General features: G+C 49.1%; 1 protein-coding gene across 9 annotated transcripts in view; it reads right to left on the bottom strand.

The window, feature by feature from the left end:
* The window catches only part of camta1a (calmodulin binding transcription activator 1a), a 333,445-nt gene that overhangs the window by 51,060 nt on the left and 254,522 nt on the right, over nt 1-27,863 (bottom strand). For all 9 annotated transcript variants that reach the window (XM_052057929.1, XM_052057932.1, XM_052057924.1 and 6 more), the window contains one exon: nt 21,938-22,009. In XM_052057929.1, the coding sequence (XP_051913889.1) occupies nt 21,938-22,009 (72 nt within the window). The remainder of the gene's footprint in view (nt 1-21,937; nt 22,010-27,863) is intronic.

The following is a 27,863-nucleotide window of genomic DNA, read 5'->3' as shown; positions in this document are numbered from 1 at the left end:
CTCATGTCTGGGGGGAGGGGTGCAGCAAAAACTTCGTTTTGGAGCAGGTAACAGCCGCTCCTCTTCATGGCCAATGACTAAGTCAATTATCAAAATTGCCATAGCCTTTTTGAACTTTGAGGTCTGCTGTGAAGGCGAGCATGATACATTTTGAGCAACATCTACATACAGTATTTGAGTAACTAGGCTCACCAATGTCACATACTCCGCGCACACACAGTATATTTAAACTGATTTACAATTTTACAATTGTTTTTAAAGCAACATAATTCCAAACTCTAATATGGAATTTAGATGAAACAATTATTTACTTATTGAATGCAAGTCATATTTTCCAGTTTCAATGTCCAAAGCTGAATGAAATAAATTGGATATGCTGGGGACACTTCTGCAATACAGTACCTAACTCATTTTTTTCTTGCAAAGCGTTGTGGCTGGCTTCTGCGCAGCTCTGCTAAATGAAATGTAAACAAACTCATGTCTGGGGGGAGGGGTGCTGCAAAAACTTCGTTTTGGAGCAGGTAACAGCCGCTCCTCTTCTTGGCCAATGATTAAGTCAATTATCAAAGTTCCCACAGCCTTTGTGAACTTTGAGGTCTGATGTGAAGGAGAGCATGATAAATTTTGAGCAACATCTACATACAGTATTTGAGTAACGAGGATCACCAATGTCACATACTCCTAAAATAATTACAGCAAATAAAATTATATATATGTTCACAAACACAACCGCACACACAGTATATTTAAACTGACTTAAAAATTTACAATTGTTTTTAAAGCAACATAATTCCAAACTCTAATATGGAATTTAATCGTTTCTTGGTTTCTTGGAATTGGAATTCTTTACTTATTGAATGCAAGTCATATTTTCCAGTTTCAATGTCCAAAGCAGAATAAAATGAATTGGATTTTCTGGGGCCCTCCGTGAGTCGTCACCTTACCGTGGTGGAGGGGTTTGTGTGTCCCAATGATCCTAGAAGCTAAGTTGTCTGGGGCTTTATGCCCCTGGCAGGGTCACCCATGGCAAACAGGTTCGAGGTGAGGGGCCAGACAAAGCACGGCTCAAAGACCCCAATGATGAATACAATAAATGGATCTAGGTTTCCCTTGCCCGGACGCGGGTCACCGGGGCCCCCTTCTGGAGCCAGGCCTGGAGGTGGGGCTCGTTGGCAGGCGCCTGGTGGCCGGGCCTACACCCATGGGGCCCGGCCGGGCACAGCCCGAAGAGGCAACGTGGGTCCCCCTTCCCATGGGCTCACCGCCAATGAGAGGGGCCAAATGGGTCGGGTGCAATGTGAGCTGGGCGGCAGCCAAAGGCGGGGACCCTGGCGGTCCGATCCTCGGCTGCAGAAGCTAGCTCTTGGGACATGGAATGTCACCTCTCTGGCAGGGAAGGAGCCCGAGCTGGTGTGTGAGGCAGAGAATTTACGACTGGATATAGTCGGACTTGCCTCCACACACAGCCTGGGTTCTGGTGCCAGTTCTCTCGAGAGGGGTTGGACTCTCTTCCACTCTGGAGTTGCTCACGGTGAGAGGCGCAGAGCAGGTGTGGGCATACTCATTGCCCCCCGGCTCAGTGCCTGTACATTGGGGTTCACACCGGTAGACGAGAGGGTCGCCTCCCTCCGCCTTCGGGGGGCTGGACGGGTCCTGACTGTTGTTTGTGCATATGCACCAAACAGCAGCTCAGCATACCCACCCTTTTTGGAGTCCTTGGAGGGTGTGCTGGAGAGTACTCCTACTGGGGACTCCCTTGTTCTGCTGGGGGACTTCAATGCTCACGTGGGGAATGACAGTGATACCTGGAGGGGCGTGATTGGGAGGAACGGCCCCCCCGATCAGAACCCGAGTGGTGTTTTGTTATTGGACTTCTGTGCTCGTCACGGATTGTCCATAACGAACACCTTGTTAAAGCATAAGGGTGTCCATATGTGCACTTGGCACCAGGACACCCTAGGCCGCAGTTCGATGATCGACTTTGTAGTTGTATCATCGGATTTGCGGCCGCATGTTCTGGACACTCGGGTGAAGAGAGGAGCGGAGCTGTCAACTGATCACCACCTGGTGGTGAGTAGGCTCCGATGGTGGGGGAAGATGCCGGTCCGTCCTGGCAGACCCAAGCGTATAGTGAGGGTTTGTTGGGAGCGTCTGGCGGAATCCCCTGTCAGGAGTTTCAACTCCCACCTCCGACGGAGCTTTTCCCATGTTCCGGGGGAGACGGGGGACATTGAGTCCGAGTCCCATGTTCCGTGCCTCTATTGTTGAGGCGGCCAATCTGAGTTGTGGCCGTAAGGTGGTTGGTGCCTGTCGTGGCGGCAACCCCCGTACTCGCTGGTGGACACCAGCAGTAAGGGATGCCGTCAAGCTGAAGAAGGAGTCCTATTGATACTTTATGGCCTGTGGGACCCCAGAGGCAGCTGACGGGTATCGACTGGCCAAGCGGACCGCGGCTTCGGTGGTCGCCAAGGCAAAAACCCGAGCGTGGGAAGAGTTCGGCGAGGCCATGGAAGCCGACTTCCGGACGGCTTCGAGGAAATTCTGGTCAACCATCCGACGTCTCAGGAGGGGGAAGCAGTGCACCACTAACACTGTGTACAGCGGGGATGGGGCGCTGCTGACTTCGACTCGGGACGTTGTGAACCGGTGGGCAGAGTACTTCGAAGACCTCCTCAACTCCACCAACACGCCTTCCTTGGAGGAAGCAGAGCCTGGGGACTCTGAGGTGGGCTCTCCTATCTCTGTGGTTGAAGTCACCGATGTGGTTAAAAAGCTCCTCGGTGGTAGGGCCCCAGGGGTGGATGAGATCCGCCCGGAGTTCCTCAAGGCTCTGGATGTTGTTGGGCTGTCCTGGTTGACACGCCTCTGCAACATCGCATGGTCAACAGGGAGAGTGCCTCTGGATTGGCAGACCGGGGTGGTAGTCCCTCTTTTTAAAAAGGGGGACCGGAGGGTGTGTTCCAACTATAGAGGGATCACACTCCTCAGTCTCCCTGGTAAGGTCTATTCAGGGGTGCTGGAGAGGAGGGTCCGTCAGGAAGTCGAGCCGCCAATTGAGGAGGAGCAGTGTGGTTTTCGTCCCGGCCGTGGAACAGTGGACCAGCTCTACACCCTTAGCAGGGTCCTTGAGGGTATGTGGGAATTCGCCCAACCAGTCTACATGTGTTTTGTGGACTTGGAGAAGGCGTTTGACCGTGTCCCTCGGGGAGTTCTGTTGGGGGTGCTTCGTGGGTATGGGGTACCGAACCCCCTGATACGGGCTGTTCGGTCACTATACCACCGATGTCAGAGTTTGGTTCGCATTGCCAGCAGTAAGTCGGAATCGTTTCCAGTGGGGGTAGGACTCCGCCAAGGCTGCCGTTTGTCGCTGATTCTGTTCATAACCTTTATGGACAGAATTTCTAGGCGCAGCCGAAGCGTTGAGGGGGTCCGTTTTGGGGGCCTCAGTATTGCATCCCTGCTTTTTGCAGATGATGTGGTGCTGTTGGCTCCTTCAAACGGGGCTCTCCAACTCTCACTGGAGCGTTTCACAGCCGAGTGTGAAGCGGTTGGGATGAGAATCAGCACCTCCAAATCTGAAACCATGGTCCTCAGTCGGAAAAGGGTGGAGTGCCCCCTCCGGGTCGGGGAAGAGATCTTACCCCAAGTGGAGGAGTTCAAGTATCTTGGGGTCTTGTTCACGAGTGGGGGTAGGAGGGAGCGGGAGATCGACAGGCGGATCGGTGCAGCGTCTGCTGTGATGCGGACGTTGTATCGGTCTGTCGTGGTGAAGAAGGAGCTGAGCCAAAGGGCGAAGCTCTCAATTTACCGGTCGATCTACGTCCCAACCCTCACCTATGGTCACGAGCTATGGGTCGTGACCGAAAGAACGAGATCCCGGATACAAGCGGCCGAAATGAGTTTTCTCCGGAGGGTGTCCGGGCTCTCCCTTAGAGATAAGGTGAGAAGCTCAGTCATCCGGGAGGGGTTCAGAGTCGAGCCGCTTCTCCTCCACATCGAGAGGAGCCAGATGAGGTGGCTTGGGCATCTGATTCGGATGCCTCTTGAGCGCCTCACCGGTGAGGTGTTCCGGTCATGTCCCACCGGGAGGAGACCCAGAGGAAGACCCAGGACACGCTGGAGAGACTATGTCACCCAGCTTGCCTGGGAACAGCTCGGGATCCCCCGGAGAGAGCTGGAAGAAGTAGCTAGGGAGAGAGAAGTCTGGGCTTCCCTGCTAAAGCTGTTGCCCCCGGACCCGGCCCCGGATAAGCGGTAGATGATGGATGGATGGATGGATTTTCTGGGGAGCGGCCTGGTGAACTAGTGGTCCGCGTGTTGACCTCACAGCGCAGAGGTACCAGGTTCAATTTCAGCTCCGGCCACCCTGTGTGAAGTTTGCATGTTCTCCCCAGGTCTGTGTGGGTTCTCTCCAGATCCCACATTCCAAAAACATGCATGGCAGGCTAATTGAACAATCCAAATTGTCCCTCGGTGGTGAGTGTGAGCGCGGATGGTTGTTTGTCTGTGTGTGCCCTGCGATTGGCTGGCAACCGGTTCAGGGTGTCCCCTGCCTACTGACCGAAGACGGCTGGGATAGGCTCCAGCACCCCCCGTGACCCTTGTGAGGATAAAACGGATCGGAAAATGACTGAATGTGTGTTACAATGAGAACTCCGACATGCCTGAGGGCGTAAATATGCTTACAGCTTTAACTTTTTTAATTTAATTGCACTTTCCTATTTCTATTTAATGTGGTAGTTTGAAAATATAAATAAGAAGTTCCTCACCAATTACTCAGTACTTGTGATTCTTTCACTACGTACATTCATTCATCTTTCGAGCCACTTGATCCTCACTAGGGTCGCGGGGGTGCTGGAGCCTATCCCAGCTGTCTTCGGGCAGTAGGCGGGGGACACCCTGAATCGGTTGCCAGCCAATCGCAGGGCACACAGAAACGTTCAACCATTCGCACTCACACTCACACCTAGGGACAATTTAGAGTGTTCAATCAGCCTGCTACGCATGTTTTTGGAATGTGGGAGGGAACCGGAGCACCCGGAGAAAACCCACGCCCGGGAGAACATGCAAACTCCACACAGGGAGGCTGGAGCTGGAATCGAACCCGGTACCTCTGCACTGTGAAGCCGACGTGCTAACCACTGGACTACCGGGCTGCCCCACTACGTACATATTTACTCTTATTCAAGGACTCTTTTTTTTTACATGTCATATTTTTCAAAAGTAACACTAATACAATTGAGTGCACATTTATTCTGCCACCTCTGTCCTTGTGTCCTTATGGAAAAGATGAGACTGATGCCCTAAATATAATAGTAAATAATAGTTCCATCAGTAGTATACAATAGAATATAAAACATTACTCAGTAAAAATACTCAGAGAGCTTTGCTTAATGTTAGAAATGTGCACTTCAAATTACAAATGTGGAGCTATGAAATGACAACTAAAACCTCAATATGTCACAAATGGAATAAGTGTGTACTTCACTAAATTATTTTAGGTTTTTTATTTAGTGGTTTGATTTAAGGTGTAATTTCGTGTGGGTCTGAGGCCATATTCCAGATTTGGGTTTGCATAACAAGTTCTATTTCATAACAAGATGTTTGTTAAAAAAGTTAAACTTAGACAAATATTAGATATAATAAAAAATACATCATTGTTTTACTTTCTAATAAGCCCATGAGACTGTTTTCTATAGTTTCAGTTTTGTTGGAACAAAAATATTTCAGAAATCAATAGGTGGCGGTAGTGAGTAAAAAGTGTGTGTATTGAATTTAAATGAAAATACACACAAAAAATCATTTTTGGTATATTTGTGAGGACCTCTCTGAAACTTTGAGAGATGCCTATATAAACCCTCTAGAGGCCTTTAGAATGAAAAACTTGTGAGGACTGGCCTAAATGTCCTCACTTGTCAAAAATGTCCTCACTACGTTGGTCTTATAATCACAGTGGTCCTCACAAGTATAGCCGTACAAACACACACACACACACACACACACACACACACACACACACACACACACACACACACACAGAATGATAGTAGCATTGGCCTCAGGTCTGATCATGACTAGCTTATGGGCAGATAATGAAGAGCACAAGCTGGTTAGTGAGAGAGAGAGAGAGAGAGAGAGAGAGAGAGAGAGAGAGAGAGAGAGAGAGAGAGAGAGAGAGAGAGAGAGAGAGAGAGGGAGGGCGGAATGGAGGGAGGGGGCAAAGACACCACCAAAATGTGACGAAGTGATTGACAAATGTTGCATTTCCTCCAGCTCTCCATAGAGGCAGCCATACCTGTCAACTCATACGGTTTAGCCATAGTTCATACGGATTTTGTGGTGAATCTTACATATATGGCCGTATCGCACAAATCATACGGATTCGGGAACTTTCCGGGGTTTTTTTTCACCAACTCCAAATGATTTGGAGTTGGTGAAAAAAGTAATGCAGGAATACAACTCTGAACAAAGTAATGCCACCAAGTAGAATGATTAGACTTTAACCAGACATTGTATGATGGAGATCTACAATAAATATCATTGAAAATTTTGTGGGTTTTTTTCTGCCGTTATTTTGACATATAAAATGCTTTGGTATGTTATAAGGATTTTTTGCTCTTTATAAGGATTTTTGGTAGTTTATGTAGGTTGGTGCTCCGAACAGTTGACAGGTATGGGCAGCATTGACGATCAATCAGTTGATTCATTGAGCAGGTCTGCTGACAATTAAGGTCATGGGATCATCTAGTCAAATCACAGCTTGGAGAGAGAGCATTGTGGCAAGAAATCTGCACCATAGACACGCTTATTGCAAATATGAAGCAGTGCTACAGGCCAGATGCATCGGTTTTCATTTGAAAGGCAATTGTGTGTTTCCTCTCATTTCAACTGAAAGAAAAGAATCAGGTAAGCAAGGGCTCGGAACATTGCTGCACTTGTGTGAAGACATCTCGACAAATCTCTGGGGCTTTGCATTTTTTTAAAATTGTATTTATTTTTTGACAGCACCAAACTACAGAGCCCCCTATACAATTCAAAAAGAATCTGACGTTACATTTTCTGTTTTTAACTATCAACAAGTGTGTGTAATGCAAGCAGCGAGTCGGCGTGCCCAATATGCGCGGGTGCTTGCTTAAGGTACTTCCGTGTTGAAGCGCATGTTTGGTACATGGCTCTGCAAAATTGCAATATGGCAAAAAAAACAACCCACCCCCCCCCAAAAAAACGCTATCTCCATCCAGCAGCTGCCACCCAGAGGAGTCTCAAAACAAGCGCGGGTCTGTGACAGAAATGGAACAAGCGCAGCCTCCTGCTAAAGTAATCGGAAATTAATTGAGACCATCAATATGGTATTAATCATTAAAGCCCAGGTGCTGAGGTGGCACTTTGCTGGCTGTTTCTCTATTGGCAGTGCTCTGACACATGCACATGCACACGCACGCACACGCACACACACACACACACACACACACACACACACACACACGCACACACACACACACACACGCACACACACACACACGCACACACACACACACACACACACACACACACACACACACACACGCACACACGCACACACGCACACACACGCATACACACACAGCAAAAAGTTGTACGGGCTGTGTTGCAAGAGTGAAACAAAGTGAAGAATGACGAGTCAGAAAATAAGGTTGTGTTTTTTGGAAACAGCAAGACGCCTCTTTTTTTTTTGACCCCCTCAAAACGTATTCTGCAAGACAGTAAAATCAGAATGTGTCAGGTACGTTTGTGGCAATATTAATCAACTCCTCTGGAAGCCGCGTTTCTCATAATACCTAATCCGTTGTGAGGCAGAGCGCCACAAGGCCCGGAGTGCTGTTTTAATCAGCCAGAGGAGACGCAAACTGCGGCAACTACATTAAGCCGTTAAGCGCACCACGTCTCAAAATTGTTGAAGGTGTCTCGCTGAGATCAACACGCGCCCTCTCATGAATAATGCAACACGCAAAGACAAAACCAGGCTCACAAGGGCAACTGAGTGTGTGTGTGTGTGTGTGTGTGTACAAAAAGTGCGAGAGGGGAGCAGCTGTGGTTTTGCAGTGACTTTGTTTGACCGTGTGATGCACCCACAATCAAATCCAGGGCGACGTTACGGCACGCCTTCACCACCTGGTGTCTCTCCGGTTGGGCCGATGGGCAGTTCAGAATTAAGCAGCTGCAGATACGACGCAGATTGGTTTGGATGCAAAGGCAGACAAGACTGACAACACTTGGAGTCAGATGAAAAGCAGGCCCAGTGACTACGTATGTACACGGGGAGACCTCGGAGAGGACAGGATGCCTTAGCACAGGGCGCTGCGTGATGACAAATTCCTCAATACGGTCTGCGTACTCGGGAGACATGAAAGATAGTCCCATCGTGAACAGCTGATTCATATTGTGTGTGAAAACACAAGCAAACATCCAATATTTTTTTTTTGGGGTGGGGGGTGATGGAGAGGGGCAAGAGAACTGCGATAACAAGCTGCCTCAACCAGGATGTTGGAGAAAGAAGGGGAAGGAGGCAGCGACACAGCAAGGCGCAAATGCAATCATGATAACAGGACTAAGAGCATGAATACTAATCAGTAGAAAGGAAAGTCAATATAAAGGGTGTTTGTTGCATTTGTTTTTTTTTGTTGTTTTTTTGCAGCGGCGCATCTCTCAAGCTGGTCTGGTGAGTGTCACACTTCGATGGTGTTTGAATGATTCAACAAGGCCTTTTATTTGCTCCTCTCATCAACTGTGCACTACCAGCATGGGGTGTTTTTTGTTGTTCCATTCAATCAAAAATGTTCACACTGACATGATTTTCGGAAGACAGCAACAAAATGTAACTGCTTTGAAGTTACGGTAAAATGTTGCCATTTCGGTGCTGTGAATCTGCATGATTTTAATGCACCTTCTGTTTTCTGGAAAAAAATATGAATGTGTAATATATTGTCCCTTTTGTGTGTAACATGCTTCCATTTGTACTGTGTAAGAAGTCTTCCGTCAGGACTGTCACTAAGGGCAAATTCTCATTTGTGCCGCACTGGAAAGTGAATGAGCAGGGGAAGCTACGACACAGAGAAACAAAAGTGGATGCTACGTTTTCACATAGCAGGAACGTGTGTGTGTGTGTGTGTGTGTGTGTGTGTGTGTGTGTGTGTGTGTGTGTGTGCGTGTGCGTGCGTGTGTGTGTGTGTGTCTGTGTGCGTGTGTGCATGTGTGTGTGTGTGTGTGTGTGTGTGCGCTCGTGCGCATGCACTAAAAAGCACTTGCATGTTTGCATATGAAGTCAGTATGGTCAAGCACACGCCTTTGACACATCTGATGGCAGCATTGGCCAGCTTGCAGTGGAAGAAGTGCAGGTCAGACAGACACCAGAGAGGTGCGGCCCTCCCCCCCTTGCACTCCGAGCTATGATCTCATCGACCTGTTGTTGTTCAGATTCTTACTCCTATGTCTGATTAGTCATATAACACATTGTGTGATGTTCCTTTTACGGATCAATGAAGTGTCAGAATCTGAATCTTCTGCATTTATCTTGTCTTGGAAACATATCGAAGCGTCATTGATGAAAAGCAAACTACTTTACTTACTTTTTAAAAGTAAGTAAAGTCTTTGTGTGTCGCAGACACACAAAGACTGTGATAAGAGAACTGTGATAAGAGAACATCCTGCAAAAGCAACATAAACCCTGGCGAATTAGCAGCAGCATGCATAAACTCGAAGAATGACACTTTCCCCCAATTTCAGGAGCTTCATCCCAATTCTCTAATAGCCTGACTTTTATTTCCTTAACAAACTAATGAATGTGGCTGGCTTGGAATCATACAGACAGCATTAACTTGAAATCTCAAATTGCATCAGAAGAGCAGAATAATTTGTAGGAGAAATAATTACAGGGCAGAGGAGCAGGCATCAATCGTGGAACGCTGACAGTGCCCTCGCTGGAATCTACCTCGCCCACAAGCCAAGGCTGCATTAGCTATTGTCTGGGGCCTACAGGCTAATTTGTTTTCATCAATAATACATTCAAAGGATTTATCCCACTTGCAAATGAGCATGCATTTACTGGTCCAAGAGGCAGGGAAAACGAGCGGGAAGGGAGAGCGGTGGCGCCAAAGCCCGGAAGAGCCCATATGGGACGCGGTTAACCACTTGCGTGACACCCGGAACCCGGTTGATGTGGAGGAAGATCAGGACATTTCCCACTTTTTGGATACCAGCCAGAGTTAATGGAAAGCATGGACAGGCAAAGGTGCTAATGACCAAATGTTGCAAGGACAAACACAACCCTGGAAATTCTTTGGCTTGAATTTACTCAATTTTGAAATTGTAGGGATTCAGATAGGATTTTCTTCAAGTAGATGTTCAGGCGACTTAAAAAAATGTGTCTTGATCCGGACAATTTTATTTTGTGCAAGCACTTGATGAAATAAAATAGAGCAAATTCAACTTTGCATTTTTTCAGTGTACCTGATGAAAAGTTTCTCATCCTATGCTAGATGACAAAATGACAAAGAAGTCACTCAGACAAACGGGGGGGGGGGGGGGCTGTCAAGACAATTTGATTTCTGTGTGAGGCCAAAAATGGAGTGTAAAGAAAGAATGGTGAAGAGGGGCGCGTGGAAATTGAGGCTCATCAAGTGTGGGTTGGAGAGAGAGTGAGAGAGAGAGTGAGAGGAAAAGAGGAAGCCAGGCCGTGAACATATGCTCGTGCTTCGTGCCAAGCCCCATTGGCTGGGGCGAGCCACACATACTGTACGCTGCACAGCTGCCGCACTTGCCACTTCAAGCCTCTCCAACATCAAAACCGTGGCACTAGTTAGTCGAACAAATCTGGAGGGATACATCTGGAAAGAGAGCAGGTGGTCCCTGGAAAAGCGCTGCCAGCCGGGGCCAACCGATTGCAGGCACACATCCATTGACAAGTGGCGTTTTGGAAGACTTAGCATCATGCTTTAACCCATGCCAGTCTGTAAAATCAAGTGAGAAGTATTGTCTCTTTCAGTACTCTGACAATAATTCAAATGGCCGATCACTACAGCGGGCTGCCCAATGTGCATCATTTACGAATGCGGGCATTTCAACTGAATAACAGTGACAGTCGGGAGAGTGGAATTCGGTTTCCATCCTGGAACATTTTATTAGTGTCATAGTTGAATTCACACAAAGCCCTTGCATACTAATGTCTTCATACAAGACTTAATATGATTACTTAGCAATATAATATCCGTAGGAAACATTTTGTGTAATAAGACTGAAAACGCGTGAAGTGCTGCAAGGCAACAGAGATGTTTCTGCGTTTCCTGCGTTTCCTTATACTGTGGCGTGAGAGGAAAAGGGGGACCGAGAGGGGCGTGCGGTGGGTTGTGGGCTTAGCGAGTAGAGTGGAATGAGGAAGGTTTGGGGAAGGGCCGCTGGATGGCTATACATTGTAAAGTTATCCAGCGGCCATGTCAGAGATGTTGTAAAGTTTACAACATGGCTCCCGGCTGGGAATGAAACCAAGATATTTGGAAAAAGCTCACAAACGATGAGGGCGTCAACAGTACCATTGCCTATTGTTCACTAAAACACGATTACAAACACCAAGCCACACAGTCCCACAAATGACAGAATAAGCCGAGAGACAAAAAACATATTGACTTTTATTATATGCTCTCATTTAAGACGCGGTAGAAGAATTCCACTGCATCATACCGAGAGGGTTTTATTTAGCTGTTAGTAGTGAAATACGGGAACGAGCTCTCAGAATGATGCATTGCAGTACGACACCAGTGGATACGACAAACAAAATCATGACTGTCATGTTCAAATGAATGCCGCAGAATATGACGACAGACATGTACGAAAAACACAAACATCAGTTGCTCTCTGGCATTGAGCCGCCGTGATTGTCTGAGTGAACAACTGGGCTCCTCGGGGTGTGTAATTATTACTATTACCCGACAGACAGCACTTACTTTGCTCCATATATTCACGTAGCCCTGCCTCTCCTCGCAAACATTATCGTAGACAGAGTTTACGATACATACGCAAACACGCCTTCTGGAGTACACAGAGGTATCGGTTGTGGCAAAGCGAAACGAGTTGAGAAGATCCCTCATTCACTTGGTTCTCGATATATATAAGATATATCATCAAGCAAAAACTCACTGGATTAATAGCGAATCATTGCTTTTGATTGCATGATGTCATTCTTAATACATTCTAAAAATATTATTTGCAGATCATGTGGCTAATACAATAGACACATCCAATATTGCGGATGCGTTGACGTATAGCCTCGACCTGGCCACCCCGTTCAACGGGTGTCCGCTGCAAAATATCAAAGGAAAAAGAAAATCTAAACGTATCTGCATTTTAGATGCCCAACGCGTTTGTGGCTCCCATGAAATCTTTTATGAAACATTCAAATGGCTCCTTATTTGCCCACACTAAAGTAATATGGCCCTCTTCACTTGCCATCCAGTTACGACAGTCTAAACGCCATATTACACAATGCCGAAAAATGTGCAAGACTCTCACATTCAAACAGACGTATTTGTTGTGCCATGATCATCCATTTTTAATTGCTTTTATTGTTTTATTTCATCCTTTTATAGTCTCATACTTTGCTTTCCACCGTAGTCATTTTCTTATGATATATTCCTCCCAATTGCCATGTAGATTTAGGGAAGAAATGTTCACTTCTGAAACGGCACTGTGTACTGTGTGTGTGCTTAAATAAAGCTATTAACCTCTATATTATGAAAGCAAACTATTTTTTACATATAGCAACCTTCTATAACTAATGACTGATTTTCAGAGGTTTTTCATTTGTTTAAACCTTTTTGGTATCGTTTTGAAAAAAATACGCCCCTGGTGACATTATACTTGTCTTAGTGGTAAGCAGCTCAACGTTATCATTTCACAAGACAAAAATGTCTGTGATGATACAATAAAAACTTTTCCAGTATTATTAGAAACCTAGACATGCCACCATGTATCGCACTCTCCGCTATTTGGTCTCCTCTTTCTCTGGAAATGGCTGCTGGTGCATACTTCCAGAGGGATTGAATGGCAAGGGCATTGAGGAGGGAAAATCAATATATTATCTCAATGCTAAGCAAAAACCCAACCAAAATCAGCTTGTTCCTATAACGGAAAGCTTTATTTGATGGGGAATTGTTGTACTGATGCACAGAAAACACCATGAATGTTTCACAGCCAAACAAAAACACAGAGAGAAATAACACGGTCATGTCGGCTGGAAAAAAACCCCCACAAAACCGGGTACACTTTTCTCTCCAAGGCTCAGAGAAGCATCCCTGGATCATTTAGCTCACGTTTCATGTATGCATACAGTATGGAGTGTAGATAGCATATACAGTGCGACAATGACGCTATTGTCTAAAAATAGCCAGTTGAAAGCAGGAACCAGGAGCGAGGCTATTATTATTACACACACGTGCGGCCTCGTCCCAGCAAGGAAAGGGACGGGCCGAATGATTTCCTGGTGCAAGCAATTAAAAAACTATTTGTCACCTGCCGGGCTGCACATGAAGGTGAGGCCCTCGGCATAGGAGCAAAGAGTCCTGTCGGTCCGCAGACACACATTGCCCAGCGTGCAGTGTGCACAGGGACCACGCAAGCAAAGCCATCCCAGGAAGCAGGGATAAGAAGACAGACAGCTGGAGTGAGAAGTAACTTGGCCAGTGGCAGGGGGTGGGGGGGGGGGGCACACTTGTGTAAAAGGCTGATTTATCCAGACAGGTTAATACCAGGCCGGACAGCGGCCCAGATGGCACACTGCCATCAGGAAGTCATGTAATATTTAGAATCGTGTCAATGAAAGTCATTCCTGTGCTGCTGGGCTTCTGGCTAAGACTATACGCTATTCCCAGCCACTGCCCTCCCGGTTGCACCCCCAAGGAGGAAACAAAGAAGAAGAAGAAGAAGAAGAAGAAAGGGAATCTGCGCTAATCTCTCCACATCTCCACCTTTGTCCATCTCCTTCCTTCTCTCATTGGGACGCTTGTGCAGCTTCCCATTGGCCGAATTGCTGCGTGCTCTGCTGCACAGGACCAAAGGGATACAATTAAGGAATTTCAGCAACAGATTCATTCACAAATCCTCTTTTTAATATACTTGAATCACTCCCCAGCCCTTTTCTTCTTCACATTAGGCCATATTTTCTGCCGGAAACATGGGAGTAGCCATATTTTTATAGATGTACTCCTTTTTTTTCTGTAGTTGAGCTCTTCCCTGTTAGAGTGTGAGAAGAAGGAAATCCCTTCAACCTTCTGTGGACTGTACAGTGTTAGAATGGTCAATGGAGAGCACAGGCTGACTTCAACTAGATTAAAAAAATAAAAAAACGTCCCCTAATGTCTTCTGGGAGAGTGTTGCATTTTCAGGGTGAGGTGAGACAACCGAAATTTGGTCAGGGCACTAAATAACGTTTAGGCAGAGGTTAGGCTCTGTCTGTATTTCAGAGCTCCCTCCAGAGTCAAGCACATTCCCTTTAGCTGCTGTAATTTACAAGGCGGCTCATTAACGTCTGGCAATTTACTCCAGTTCATCATAGGACGATGATTTCATCTTCTGGTGCTCATCACAACCCTCCAAAGCCCTCTGGGCATTTCACATTTGCCTTGGCATGCTGCACCTCCACAATTTCCATTGCTTAGTCTTCTGAGTTTGGCTTAAGTTCTGAGATGTCCGTCGGAGAACATTGAAATGGAGAGCAAAGTCAACAAACTGAAGGCTATGTTCATATTCAACATGACATCGATCCAGATGAGGGGAAAAAAGAATAAAAGATGTCTGTTTTGGCACGGAAGGCTCGACCTGCCCTTGTAGTGATTTCTTCACCAACCCCTGCTGAGCAAGAATGATGAGAAAAAAAACCTTGCAGGTGAAGGGAACATCCTGGGGCTTGGGGGGCGGGGGGTATGGTATGGTATAAATACTGTATATGTGATACATAGTAGACGTGAAGGCTAAAGGTCCAGATTGCATTGTTTTTGCTCTCCGTGAAATAACACGCAGGCAAGCGAAACTTCACTTTCCATTTCCACTGGCAAAGTGACTTTGTCTGATCTATTATGCACGAACAGAAATGACAAGCTTCATCCTTCCACCGCAGAGGAATAAGAGCAGATGACACGTTTAGATTTCAACTATGTAAACTGCCAATTACAGAAATTGCAATCAGAGTTGATCTCTTGTTTGTTGAGGAGCGCTTGGCAGTTCTAAGCAAATTGAGATCACTGAATGCAGAGCGGTGAGTGGCAGCTTTTGCCCGGACTCATCGCCGCCGCTCTCACCGCCTCTTCAGCCGCCGCTGCCTTATCGTTCCCTCCACGGCAAATCCGCATGATCGTGCCAGGCTGTCAGCCCTCATCCACAGCTAATTGGAGCTCAGAGGAGCAATCAGGGCAGGACAAATCGGACAGTTCTGGTCATTAGCTGTGAACAGTGTTGTCTGGGAAGCGGGGCGACGCTCCTGTCATCACGCTCGAGCCTTTGCCGTGACACGGCCAATCTGCGCTTTGACACGAGAAAGGCCACACGGATTGGCGTACACAGACCAAGTTGCGAGCCACTGATCTCCTCTGCTTTCACATTCAATAAACGCAAACAGGCTGGGCCGGTCGCAGTTTGTGTGCTACTTCTATGAAATCCTGTCATGTCTTTTTAAGCCACGTGCAACATCAAAGAATGGTCTAAGTTGGCTATAAGACAGTTTTTATTTTGATGGCGCCAATGTACATAACAACAAGTAGCCATACAGTATCACGGTTTGCCCCTTTCAAACGCTTTAGACTAGTGTTTCCCAACCATTGTGAAGGCAAGGCAACCATTACAATGATCTCATAGCAAAACCCAAATGAAAAAATGTCTGTGATAATCAGGTTTGAATTTAGTCCCAGATGTACTTACTCAGTTTGGAATGTAGGCGTGTGTAATTGAGCACAAGCAAGCAACGATTCTGTTGTATGACAGGCAACACGTGGATACGCGGTTGTGTTATGTGGAGGAGCATTGCAATTGTTGCGCCTTTCACTGCACGTCACTGGCTGAGTTAGATGAACATAGATATACTTGGAATGAACTAAGAATGAGTTTCAGAAAAGCGATGTCAATTTGGATCGTTTCCTGAGGCACCGCTGACCCTCTATGCAACAGCGACCAGGTTGGGAACCAGTGTTTCACACATTCCTTGGCTCGCAGAGAAACGGTACTTGTCCAATGTAACTTCTCAAGAACAGCTTAGCTTGGGGACCAAGAAAGAACACAAACTGTTGTCCTTAATTTGATGCCACAATAGCTGCGTGGCTGACACAGCCATTTGGCTTTCGCGACAAAGCACAATTAAGATCCGTGATCTCTAAATTGTGCAGTGGCAAGCTGAACTCAAGGGTACGGCTTGGTGAGAGCATTTTCACGGCGAGAGCTTGCACTAACAGCCGCATCTGTTATTTACTGTTCTGGGCGACTTGCCGAAATAACAGCAGGAGTGCTAGAGTGACATGTAAAATGGTGGCGTCGATAAGAGTCTTGCAAGGTACAATATGTAAACAAGTCGATGGCGAATCCCTCTGATTGTGGCGCAAGACGAATGTCAATTCGCCTCGCTGGCCGAGCCTTAACCTTTCCGGAGAACTGAATTATTTAAGAGGCCTGTACCTGTTGTGGGCCTTTGCCTCCCCATCTAGGCTCACGCTAGTTTGAGCAGGGCCATGCACGCCTCTTTGGTCGCAATGTGGAAATGGCAAGACGAGTGCAGCGGGGGATTTGTGATAATTGGCTGCGCTGGTGAGCTCGGCGACGGCAGTGGAGAAAAGGTCGCAAGCACCGAGGAATGGATCGCCCCTCGCTCATCGGTTTTGGAGAAAGGGCTCCAGCGGGGGCTATTAATTAAGCACCCGAGTAACCTTCAATTTGTTTGGAGGTCAGGAGCCGCGGTATTGCTGCTTTGGGCCGTAGCGTGCGCAGCAGACCCGAGCAAAAGTCGCATCGGGGCCGGGCAAACGTTTAAAAGTCAGATGGAGTCCTTCCATGACAGCACACAACCGGCAGCAGTAGATGAGGGGAGCCAAAGGGACAGGAGGGGGCAAAAGGGGTGTCACTTTCGACGACTACTCTGGACGCAGTTACACAACACGCAGATGAGCGAGGAAGAAAGACACACATCCACACTTCATACTGCATGCATACAAGAAAGTCACTCTCTTGTCTTAGAAAGAACGGCGTCTGTCGGTGGAGTCTCGCAGCATGTTTGTCCAGGCCGTGTCCATTCCGTAAGCAGGTGCTGCTGACTTTGCCTTGTCAATCGTGTACTGACCAGTACCGTCAGGCACGGGCATCAATTTGATATACGGCGCATCTGAACTCGCTCACTGTTGAAGTGCATTCCCATCCGAAACAAACAACAGCCTGCCCCGCTCAAGGCAATTATGTTTCTCGTGCTCATTTGCCCCGAGGTTGCAGACAGCCAGTCAACACCTTGCCAGGTTTTCCTACCTCGTAAGCCTCTCGCTGAAATCAACTAAACCGGTCCCGGTACTCATTCATGATTCATCTCCGTGAAATATTCATTACGTAGCCTTGCATCCTTTGGACATCTTTGATGTGAATCATCTGCAACTGACAGCCTTTCTCTGTCATGGCACATCACCTGAGCCGGTCCGGCACTTGTCTCCCAACGCTCAGCACGGCGCCAGCTAAACGGAGCTGAAGGAATACATTATGCTTGCGTGGATAAAGAATACACATCCCTGTCAGCAACGGGCCCAGAGCTGCCACTATCTTCTTGGTCCTCGGTGCACGGTAGAGAAGGAGGCTAAAAACCTTTCTCCGTCCTATTATCATAAGAAGGCGTGCACGAGGCGTAAAACCGACTCTGTTGGGTGCATTGTCTCGAGCGAAGCAATAATACATCAATCAAGAAAGACAAGAAAGAGGAGAACTTGAGCAGCTGTATGGCGCCACTGCACTCGAGTCCTCACTTCTGCCAACACGTGTCCCACTTCTTTTCCAAACGGCTGACCTTTGAGTTTATATATAAATGAAAAGCCTCAATAGTGTCTAATAGTGCCGCAATGATCACAGGGGCAACGGTGAGGACCATTTTTTCGACATAACACCGGTTCAAGTGGTTCCCAAGTCATTATTGTCACAGGGAATAATGTCAGAAGAAAAATGGAATTGGGCTGAATACTGATATTAATAATGTATTCATGAGCGACAGGAGCACGGTGGCCCGAGCGGAGAAAGGTACGAGAGAGGAAGCGATAGCTGGGAAGAAACAAGGTCGTCAGCTTTCCTCCTACCTTGGAAGTCATTTCATTATCTCATCCCTCTCTCCTCTCCAAAGCGCAAAGGCGGGGGAAGCCATTGACCCCTCTCCGACTCAGAGGCAGACGGCAGGACAAATGAAGTTTCCCATCAGACCCCGTCCGTATTAATATCTTAATTATACCCACCTCTGTGCCCCCGCCAGCCAGCGCAAACGCCGCTGTCTTATTTGATGGAGAAGCGTAAGCGCGGAATTACATTCGATTAGCTCGAAACAAAAGAGGGGGGACATGAGGCGAGCCAATCAATCAGTGTCATCGGCATGGTTCCTCGTGTCGGTGGGTACTTGCGCATGTGTCATCACAATGTATGCCTTCAACGCCTTTCCAACTGGCTTTTCCATTGCAGCTGACCTGCCACGTGCTACTTTGCAGAAACACCCCAATCGTATCGATGATACCTCAATTAGGTGTGGCTCATTTTGCTGCCAAATATTCTAGTTCAAATAGAATAAAGTGCCTCTCTCTCTTTTTCTGCTCCATTTCTCTTTAAACTCTTGTGATAACACATGTTTAGTCCGCACGAGAGCAATTTCCAATCTCGGTAATGATTTCTTCCGATATTGTACTAGGCTGTGCGCAACTCACAAAGCCAAAATAGATACTTGCCTGATAAAAAGGCTACAATTTCATTTCATCTTTTAATATATTTTTATGGATGCAAAGGGGACAAGATAAGTAACGACATACCGCGTGCGCTATTAATTTAGCGATATCTATATGAATGGTTTGTTTAGCAAGATTACAATCAATCATTTATGACCATTGCTTTGGATTTCAATTTCATGAGTGTGGAATGTTTAGCCCCATTCAAAAGAGGTCAATAATGGCTGCAAGTATAAATTGATTCATTGTGCATGCAGGACAGTGAGGTGCCTCAAAGGCGCATGCGTCACAACAACGTTAAGTCAAACGGAATTGATTGATCGCGACCTCTGATAACTGCAGTGATGACGACGAATGCGGGATATCAATATGTGAGGCCATGGGGAAATGAGAGGTAAGGGCTTGAGCAAGTTGGGAGGTGAAAAGCACAAAATAAAATGCATAGAGTGAGAGAAGACCACCGTTGCAGCCTCGGGCTCATTACACCCAGTCTTCAGCTGGCCCGCTCAATAAAGAGTGGATAAAAAGGCACTGAGCAGCAAAGTCTATCCCTGAAATACCTTTCACTAACTTTGCTGCTTGTTTCTTCGTCCCACAACACATTGGCTCTGCTGATACTGCAGCTCAATTCCAATATTTCTGCCCATATGTGACACGTATCTGATGTTTTTTCACGGCACGGGATTTCATGCCATTTGTTCCTGGCCTCTTTAATACGTGGACCGAAATAAAAAATGTCCGCAGTATGAACGGTCATCCGCACACATCCGACTTCGACGTCATCAAAGATTTCCTCCCCGCTGGCGCGGGAGAGTGTGGTGGAAGACGAGTGACAATCATCCGTGAATCTGCAGTTTTTGGATCAACAGTTGTAGTCTTTACATTTGACTTGAATTTAATCCCACTTGAAAGATGAAGCAGTAAAGTAAACAGTAAAGTGGACATCTGTGATGATATAAGTCAGTCAGCCATGCACACGTTTTTATTACACGTGGCAATGATGTGATGTCGTTGACGTCCTCAATATTTCTACCTCCTCCCGCCTCGTTCCTCTGGCGATATGAAATGATAAAATGAGACCCTGCTCTTTTTGTGTTTCAGTTTCCAGGGTAATTGAGGGGCGTTTTCTCTTGAGCCACAGCTGTCACGCGTGACAATCATCTGCCTTTATCAATTCTGCTTGGCCGACAAACTGGTGTTGGATAATTCATTGCTCATACCTCATATCTCAAGTGCTCTATTAGTGAGACTTTCTTGACTTTGTTTCACGGCGATCTCATTTACGCTTTATATCCTCGTGTAAGTATTATTCTTGTTTACTTGTTTTCATTTTTTGAAATTGGGTGTTCTTGCCTTTTTATGACAAGCAATGTTCGTATTGCCTTTTGCAAGCAATTTTTGTTTCTCTCAAGTTATCCTGGCCATTTTGTTACCAGGGACTCTTATCGTACTTTGTTGGCAATGAGTTTCCTGGAATAAAACTTTTTGTCAATCATCACCCTTGTCTTCGTGTGTGGGATCCACTTGTTTCGGAGCAATCCGGAACTTGACAGGCAGGACTGTATCTACTTCCGTAAACAAGTGACATCATTTTTTGGCGGGCGTCACTCAACGTCGTACATCACGGACGTGTTGCATTCACCTTGAAGTCGCAATTGCTTTTGTAATCTGAGAAGCATTGGATTTATACAAAAATAAAAATAAATAATAATCCAAACTGGGCATCACACCCTGCAGTGTGAACATAGCTACTGTTGCATCCACATTCAATGGCTGCTTTACTCTTTGTATGTCTTGCGTCCCATTTCTGCTGCTATCTCATTTATTTTTAACTTCATAAAAGTTATGCCCATCTCACTCCATTCAACCCCCCCCCCCCAAAAAAAAAAAAACTGTCCTCTGTGTTCCCTCCCTGACTGCGCTGTGTAATGACATCCATTTTCATCCATGCCGCTCTGTGACTACGGCCGATGGATGCTTGGGTATTTGCATTTTTCACTCACTGGTGACCTTTCCAATTCGCCGCTTTGGGAGCTCCAGTCACCTGTTGACAGACTACTGCCTGCAAATCACATATGGACACAGCTAATGGCATGCAGGGAATGGCAGAGGCAAGGTTCAGCCATAGATCGGAGAAGGGTGGAGAAAGCGCCAGAGCAAAGACCTGACAGTCTGACACATTGTTTGTGAAGGTCAGTCAGCATCTGCATGTGGACTGAAAGACGGGGACGTTTGGTAGCTTTTTGCTGGAGGCAGCCGCGGAAGCTAAACAATTATCGGATGGAAATGTCATTGAGCAGCAGATGCTGCTGGTGGGAAAGAGGATATGGCGTCACGTCAAGAGCAGGGGAGGAAGGAGAGCTGAGGTTAGCGTCCTACAAGAACGGGCTAGGAAGTACATGTACACATATAAGTGTGGCTCGGACCAAACTGTCTGTGGACTCATCATTGGCAAACACGAGGTCTGAGCACTTCCCTGATTGCTATTTGTCAACAATCAATGCAAAATGATTCACGGCATACTGGTGGGAAGGATTTTCCCTCATGCGTTGGTGAAGTGACTCATGCTTTCAGGAAAAGTTACAAGCTTTCATCCCAATAATGTATGCAGCCGGCGGAAGAGCAAAGATAGACCGAAACACTACGGTGGAAGTGCGAGCAGACAGATAGCCTGGCTGTGAAGAGGAGATTGAAGAGCTGGACCACTAAGCCTGCAGACAGAATGACCGCCTGTAAGCAAACTCGGTGATGCAGGGAACCTCTTCCATCATAATTTACAGACAGAGTTAAACAAGGGGGGTGGGGAGCTATTTCCCCACTGAGTCTCGTCCCACACTGGTATGTATGTGCGTGTACGCAATGCCATCAGAGAAGAGAAAGACTTGCAAGATAAGGTCAATGGAGACTGTGGAATAAAGTCACAGAGGTGACTCATTCAGGTTCAAAAGGCGGGAGCGGGAAAGAGGAGCTCTTACCTGGAGCAGCCAGTAGCACCTACGGTGGAAGGTGGGGATGATGGACGAGTGGACATAGCAGCCATAGAGACACTGAAAGAAGAAGGACAGAGAGAAGGCGGTGTCAGAAAGACAGGCAGGGGAAAGACCATCCCACAAACAAACAATGGGCTGAGGGCACGTGGATCCGCTGACTCGAAGGCAGATGGTTGTTGCCTGTGTGGCCTGGAGGAAGGAGCCGGATGGGGTTAGCCTGAAAAAACCTTCCTACTGTCCCACCACGATGCCTTCCTTCCCTGCAATTCAGTCGTATCTTGCCCTGCTTGGAGAGAGCCTCTGACAGAATGATTAAGGCCCTCCTTACGCCGTCACCCTGCGGGGCACCCCAAGCACATAACTAAACTACAGTGTTATTAATATCCTTATCGTAAACAGATAATACCGTGCCTGGGGGCTCGTTACTGTGGAGTGAGCTCACCGGTGTTGATAACGCCTCCCCGTATCTTGGCAGAGGGGCAAGGAGACATTTTTCAACGGCCATTAAGCGATGCAAATACAGGAACCCAGAGCAAAGACGCCCTTCTCCTCCTCCCAAACAATGACATGCTCCATTCTTCTAAGGCAGTCCCTTGGCCCCGGCTCCCAGGTGACGCGAGGGATGGCAAGCCCGCGCCAGTTTGTTTGCGACAGCATTGTGGTGAGGAACAGGGGGCTTAAGTGACAATTTGAACATGGAAATTGAAGTGAGCCTCATATTAGTCCACCGGAATAAAATCATATGAAGGCCCAACTTGGGAGTAATTGACTGATGTTTCCTCAGAGATAAACTCAAAAACTCAAACTCAAACTCAAACAAAGGACAAGAGCTGAAATGCCTCATGGAAAGAAACGCTAGCCATTAACATTAATCTGAGATGGTGCCAATATGCGGCATACCTCAATGCTGTCACGTCGCGTGTCCGCCAGCAGGTGGCGGGTTTTCTCCCCCGCCATCTGTGCACCTGTCCGTAATTTCGGGCTGATTACCCTCCTATATTAATGAGACTCCGGCAGTTCTCCCACTGCCGGAGAATTCCTCACCGTGCCATTGATCTCTCGTGCTAATTCCTCTATTTGTAGATTACTCGCTGCCTTCTTGCCTTGCGGCCTTTACTCTTGCCATTAGCGTTAGTCACTAAATTGAATACTTCGATATTGCCTAATCAGTAGTTCCTCGCACTTTGTTTTTCAGCGAGCGTTTTCAGTTGTTTCCTTATTTCTTCCCTGGTCCTTATTTGACCAGCGTTTTGTGTTTCCGTTTTTTCCCTGTCGGGCTCTTTCTGTTTTTTGTCATTAAAGACACTCTTTGCTTTGAGAAAATTCTTTCGTTGTCTGTTTTCCGGGGATCCAATTCTTTATTTTTCTCGTTCTGCACGGAGCGATCATTATCGCTTCGGGCAGATCGTGACAGAATTCTCCGGCCACCATGGATCCCGCAGACATCGAAAAGATTTTGTCCGCTCTTTCCCGACAAGAGCAACAGATGAGTCAGCAGGGCCAAGCCATTAGGGAACTCCGTGGCGCAGTCTCCATGCTGGCTCATCGGTCCGATGGTTTAGAACCTCGGTTGGTCCGGGTGGAAGAGCGGAGACCATCTCACCCCGGGGTTCGTTCTATTATTCCCGAAGCGCCCTCCTCATATCCCATTATGACGAGGGAGCCATCGCTTCCACACCCCCCTCGCTACGGGGGCGAGCACGGGCAGTGTGGACACTTCCTCCACCTGTGCTCTCTCATATTCGACCTACAGCCTTCTGCCTATGCTAATGACGCCGCCAAGGTGGCTTATGTCATGAGTCTGTTAACAGGTCCGGCGGCATCGTGGGCGATTGCGACCAGTGACGCTAAGCCGAATCTCCGTACTTCGTTCCCCGACTTCGTGGCTGCGTTCCGCCGGGTGTTCCATCATCCCGTGCGAGGCAGAGAGGCAGAGGGCCGGCTACTCGCCCTCCACCAGGGAGAGCGATCGGTAGCGGATTACTCCATCGAGTTCCGGATCCTGGCCGCCCAGAGTGGATACGGTGATCGGGCGCTGTGTGGCCTGTTTCGCCGCGGGCTAAACCCTCAACTCAAGGACGAGCTGGCGACCCGCGACCACAGCACCAACCTGGAGGAATTAATCGACCTCTCCCTCCTCATGGACAATCGCCTGAGGGAGCGAAGCCGGGAGCGTGGAGGTGATCGGTCCCAGTTCCGACGAACACCCACGGAGGAACAGGTGCAGCTGGGAGGCAGGGACGCTGGTGCAGAGGAAAGAAAGCGTCGTTTCAGCGACCGAGCGACGACTGACGGCGTTCCACCATCTCCTCACGCCGCAACCAGCCATCCGGGGTCGTCACCCCCTGCCCACCAGGAGTACTGTGAGTCACGACCGCGCGCGCCCCCCTTCGAGTCTAGGCGAGTCGACTCGCGGCCTGGACACCCCAACAGACTCGAACTCGAGGGGGAGATATTAACGGGGTCCCGGTCGTGGCGGGTTCGGGCTCTGGTAGACTCGGGGGCAGATGACTGTATAATGGACACCGATCTCGCATCCGAGCTGGGTTGTTCCGTGGAGAGGTTGATAGATAGGAAGCGGGTTTGTGATCTTGATGGGCGCCTCCTGGCGGTAGTTACGCATAGGACGGAGCCGTTGAAACTTCTACTGTCCGGCAACCATGTCGAACATCGCCGTTTTTACCTAATGCAGTCTCGCAATGCCCCGATCGTTCTCGGGTTACCCTGGCTGAAGACACACAATCCCGTGATTTCCTGGGCGCGCCCAGCGATAGACAGCTGGAGCCCATATTGTTACCAGCACTGTCTACAATCGGCCGTCGGGAAGCATGAACGTGTCACGCCCCCCGAGGAGATCTGCCTTGACGGAGTGCCGGATTGCTATCGGGATCTAAAGGAGGTGTTCAGCGAGGATCGTGCCCACTCTTTGCCTCCACACCGCCCCTACGATTGTGCTATAGACCTGCAGGCGGGCGCTCCGTTGCCGACCTCGCGGCTGTATCAGGTGTCCCAACCCGAGCGCGAGGCATTGACGGAGTACATCAACAGCTCGCTCGCCGCAGGTCTTATTAGACCATCGCATTCACCGTTAGGGGCGGGTTTTTTCTTCGTAGGGAAGAAAGACAAGACCCTGCGACCCTGCGTAGACTATCGGGGATTAAACGAGATAACAATTAAGAATAGATACCCGCTACCCTTGCTGGACTCCGCCTTCGCCCCATTACAGTCAGCCACCATTTTCTCCAAATTAGACTTGCGCAGCGCCTACCACTTGGTTCGCATCCGGGAGGGTGACGAGTGGAAGACGGCTTTTAAGACCCCTCTGGGTCATTTTGAATACCTGGTTATGCCTTTTGGGCTCACCAACGCCCCTGCCGTTTTTCAAAATCTAATCAATGATGTGCTAAGGGACATGATAAACATCTTTTCTTTCGTTTACCTTGACGATATTTTAATTTTTTCCCAGTCATTACACGAGCACCAGCAACACGTTAGGCTGGTGCTACAACGTCTACTGGAGAACCGGCTCTTCGTCAAGGCAGAAAAGTGTGAATTCCATGTCCCCGTCATCTCCTTCCTAGGGTTCATTATTGAACAGGGCAGGTTAAGGGCGGACCCCATTAAGACGCGTGCAGTCACTAACTGGCCGGTTCCAGCCAATCGCAAGGAACTGCAGCGCTTTCTGGGGTTCGCCAACTTCTACCGACGCTTCATCCGCGGTTATAGTCAGAAGGCGCTCCCCTTAACCCGCCTTACGTCCATTAAAACCCCATTTAAGTGGGATCCGACCGCGGATGCGGCGTTCGCAAACCTGAAGGCGGCGTTCACCAGTCCCCCCGTACTACAGCACCCTGATCCTGATCTCCCCTTTATCGTGGAGGTGGACGCCTCGGATTCGGGGGTGGGGGCTGTGCTGTCCCAGCGCTCTCCGGTCGACCAGAAGTTGCACCCCTGCGCCTTCTTCTCCCGTCGACTCAGTGCCGCTGAGTCCAATTACGACGTGGGCAACCGTGAACTGTTGGCAGTTGTGACCGCCTTGCAGGAGTGGCGGCACTGGCTCGAGGGGGCAAAGGAACCCTTTACGGTCTACACGGATCATAAGAACCTCGCCTACCTCCGCTCCGCCAAAAGACTGAACGCCCGTCAGGCCCGGTGGGCCCTCTTCCTTACCAGGTTCGACTTCATCCTCACCTACTCTCCCGGGTCTAAGAACACCAAGCCCGACGCCCTCTCCCGTCTCCACGAGCCTGCGGGGAGGGATCGATCCCCGGAGACCATCCTCCCGACCCGGTGCGTCGTGGGGGCCGTCCAGTGGGAGGTTGAGCAGCGGATCCAGGCAGCCCTGGAGGGGGTTCAGGTGCCGACGGAGTGCCCAGCAGGGAGGCTATTCGTACCTCCTCCCTTACGATCTGAAGTTCTGCAGTGGGGACATGGGTCCAAGGTGGCGTGTCATCCCGGGGTGAACCGGACTGTGCAACTCGTCGCCCAGCGTTTCTGGTGGCCGGAGCTCCGCAACGACGTGACGGAGTTCATCAAGGCCTGCACCTCCTGCGCCTGCGGCAAGTCGTCCCATCAGCCGCCGGCGGGACTGCTCCAGCCGTTGCCCATTCCTCCTCGCCCGTGGTCCCACATCGCCCTGGACTTCGTCACGGGTCTCCCGCCTTCCCGGGGTCGAACTGTCGTACTCACGATCGTGGACCGCTTCTCCAAGGCGGCTCATTTTGTTCCTTTGTCCAGGTTGCCGTCGGCGCTGGAGACCGCCGACCTCCTTGTCGAACACGTCTTCCGTCTCCACGGCATTCCACTGGACATTGTCTCGGACCGGGGGCCCCAGTTCGTATCCCGCGTCTGGAAGCAGTTCTGCCGGTCCCTCGGGGCCACGGCCAGTCTGACCTCGGGGTACCACCCCCAGTCCAATGGACAAGCCGAGCGTGCCAACCAGGATCTGGGGGCGGCCCTCCGCTGTGTGTGCCTTCACCGTCCCTCATCCTGGGTCGACCACTTACCCTGGGTGGAGTACGCGCACAACACCCTCGTCTCTTCTGCCACTGGTAGGTCCCCCTTCATGGCCGCCTACGGGTACCAGCCGCCGCTGTTCCCGTCCCAGGAGGGGCAGGTGGAGGTCCCCTCTGTGCAGCACCACCTCAAGCGGGCCCATCGCGTGTGGAAGGAGGCCCGGGCTGCGTTGTCCCGCACGGCGGCCAGGAACCAGCGGATCGCGGATCGTCGCCGGCGCCCGGCTCCTTCATACGTGGTAGGACAGAAGGTGTGGTTGGCGACTAGGGATCTTCGGCTGGCCGGCACGTCTGCGAAACTGGGACCCCGATTTACTGGACCGTTCGAGGTCGAGGCCGTCATCAGTCCATCTGCAGTCAGGCTCCGGCTGCCACCCACCATGAAGGTTCACCCCGTCTTCCACGTCTCCCTACTCAAACCCGTGTCTTCCAGTGACTTGGCTCCTCCTCCCACGCCGCCGCCCCCTCCGCGGGTCGTCGACGGTGACCCGGTGTACACGGTTCGTGCCATCCTGGACTCTCGGCGCAGGGGAAAGGGGTTCCAGTATCTGGTCGACTGGGAGGGCTACGGGCCTGAGGAGCGGCAGTGGGTGCCTCGCTCCTGGATCCTTGATCCGTCCCTTTTGCGCGACTTCCACGCTGCACATCCATCCAAGCCGGGTAGTCCGCCGGGAGGCGTCCATTGAGGGGGGGGTACTGTCACGTCGCGTGTCCGCCAGCAGGTGGCGGGTTTTCTCCCCCGCCATCTGTGCACCTGTCCGTAATTTCGGGCTGATTACCCTCCTATATTAATGAGACTCCGGCAGTTCTCCCACTGCCGGAGAATTCCTCACCGTGCCATTGATCTCTCGTGCTAATTCCTCTATTTGTAGATTACTCGCTGCCTTCTTGCCTTG

Source organism: Hippocampus zosterae, chromosome 2 (genome assembly GCF_025434085.1).
Source record: "Hippocampus zosterae strain Florida chromosome 2, ASM2543408v3, whole genome shotgun sequence".
NCBI classification, from domain to species: Eukaryota; Metazoa; Chordata; class Actinopteri; order Syngnathiformes; family Syngnathidae; genus Hippocampus; species Hippocampus zosterae.
This window is presented reverse-complemented; position numbering and strand designations above follow the sequence as displayed.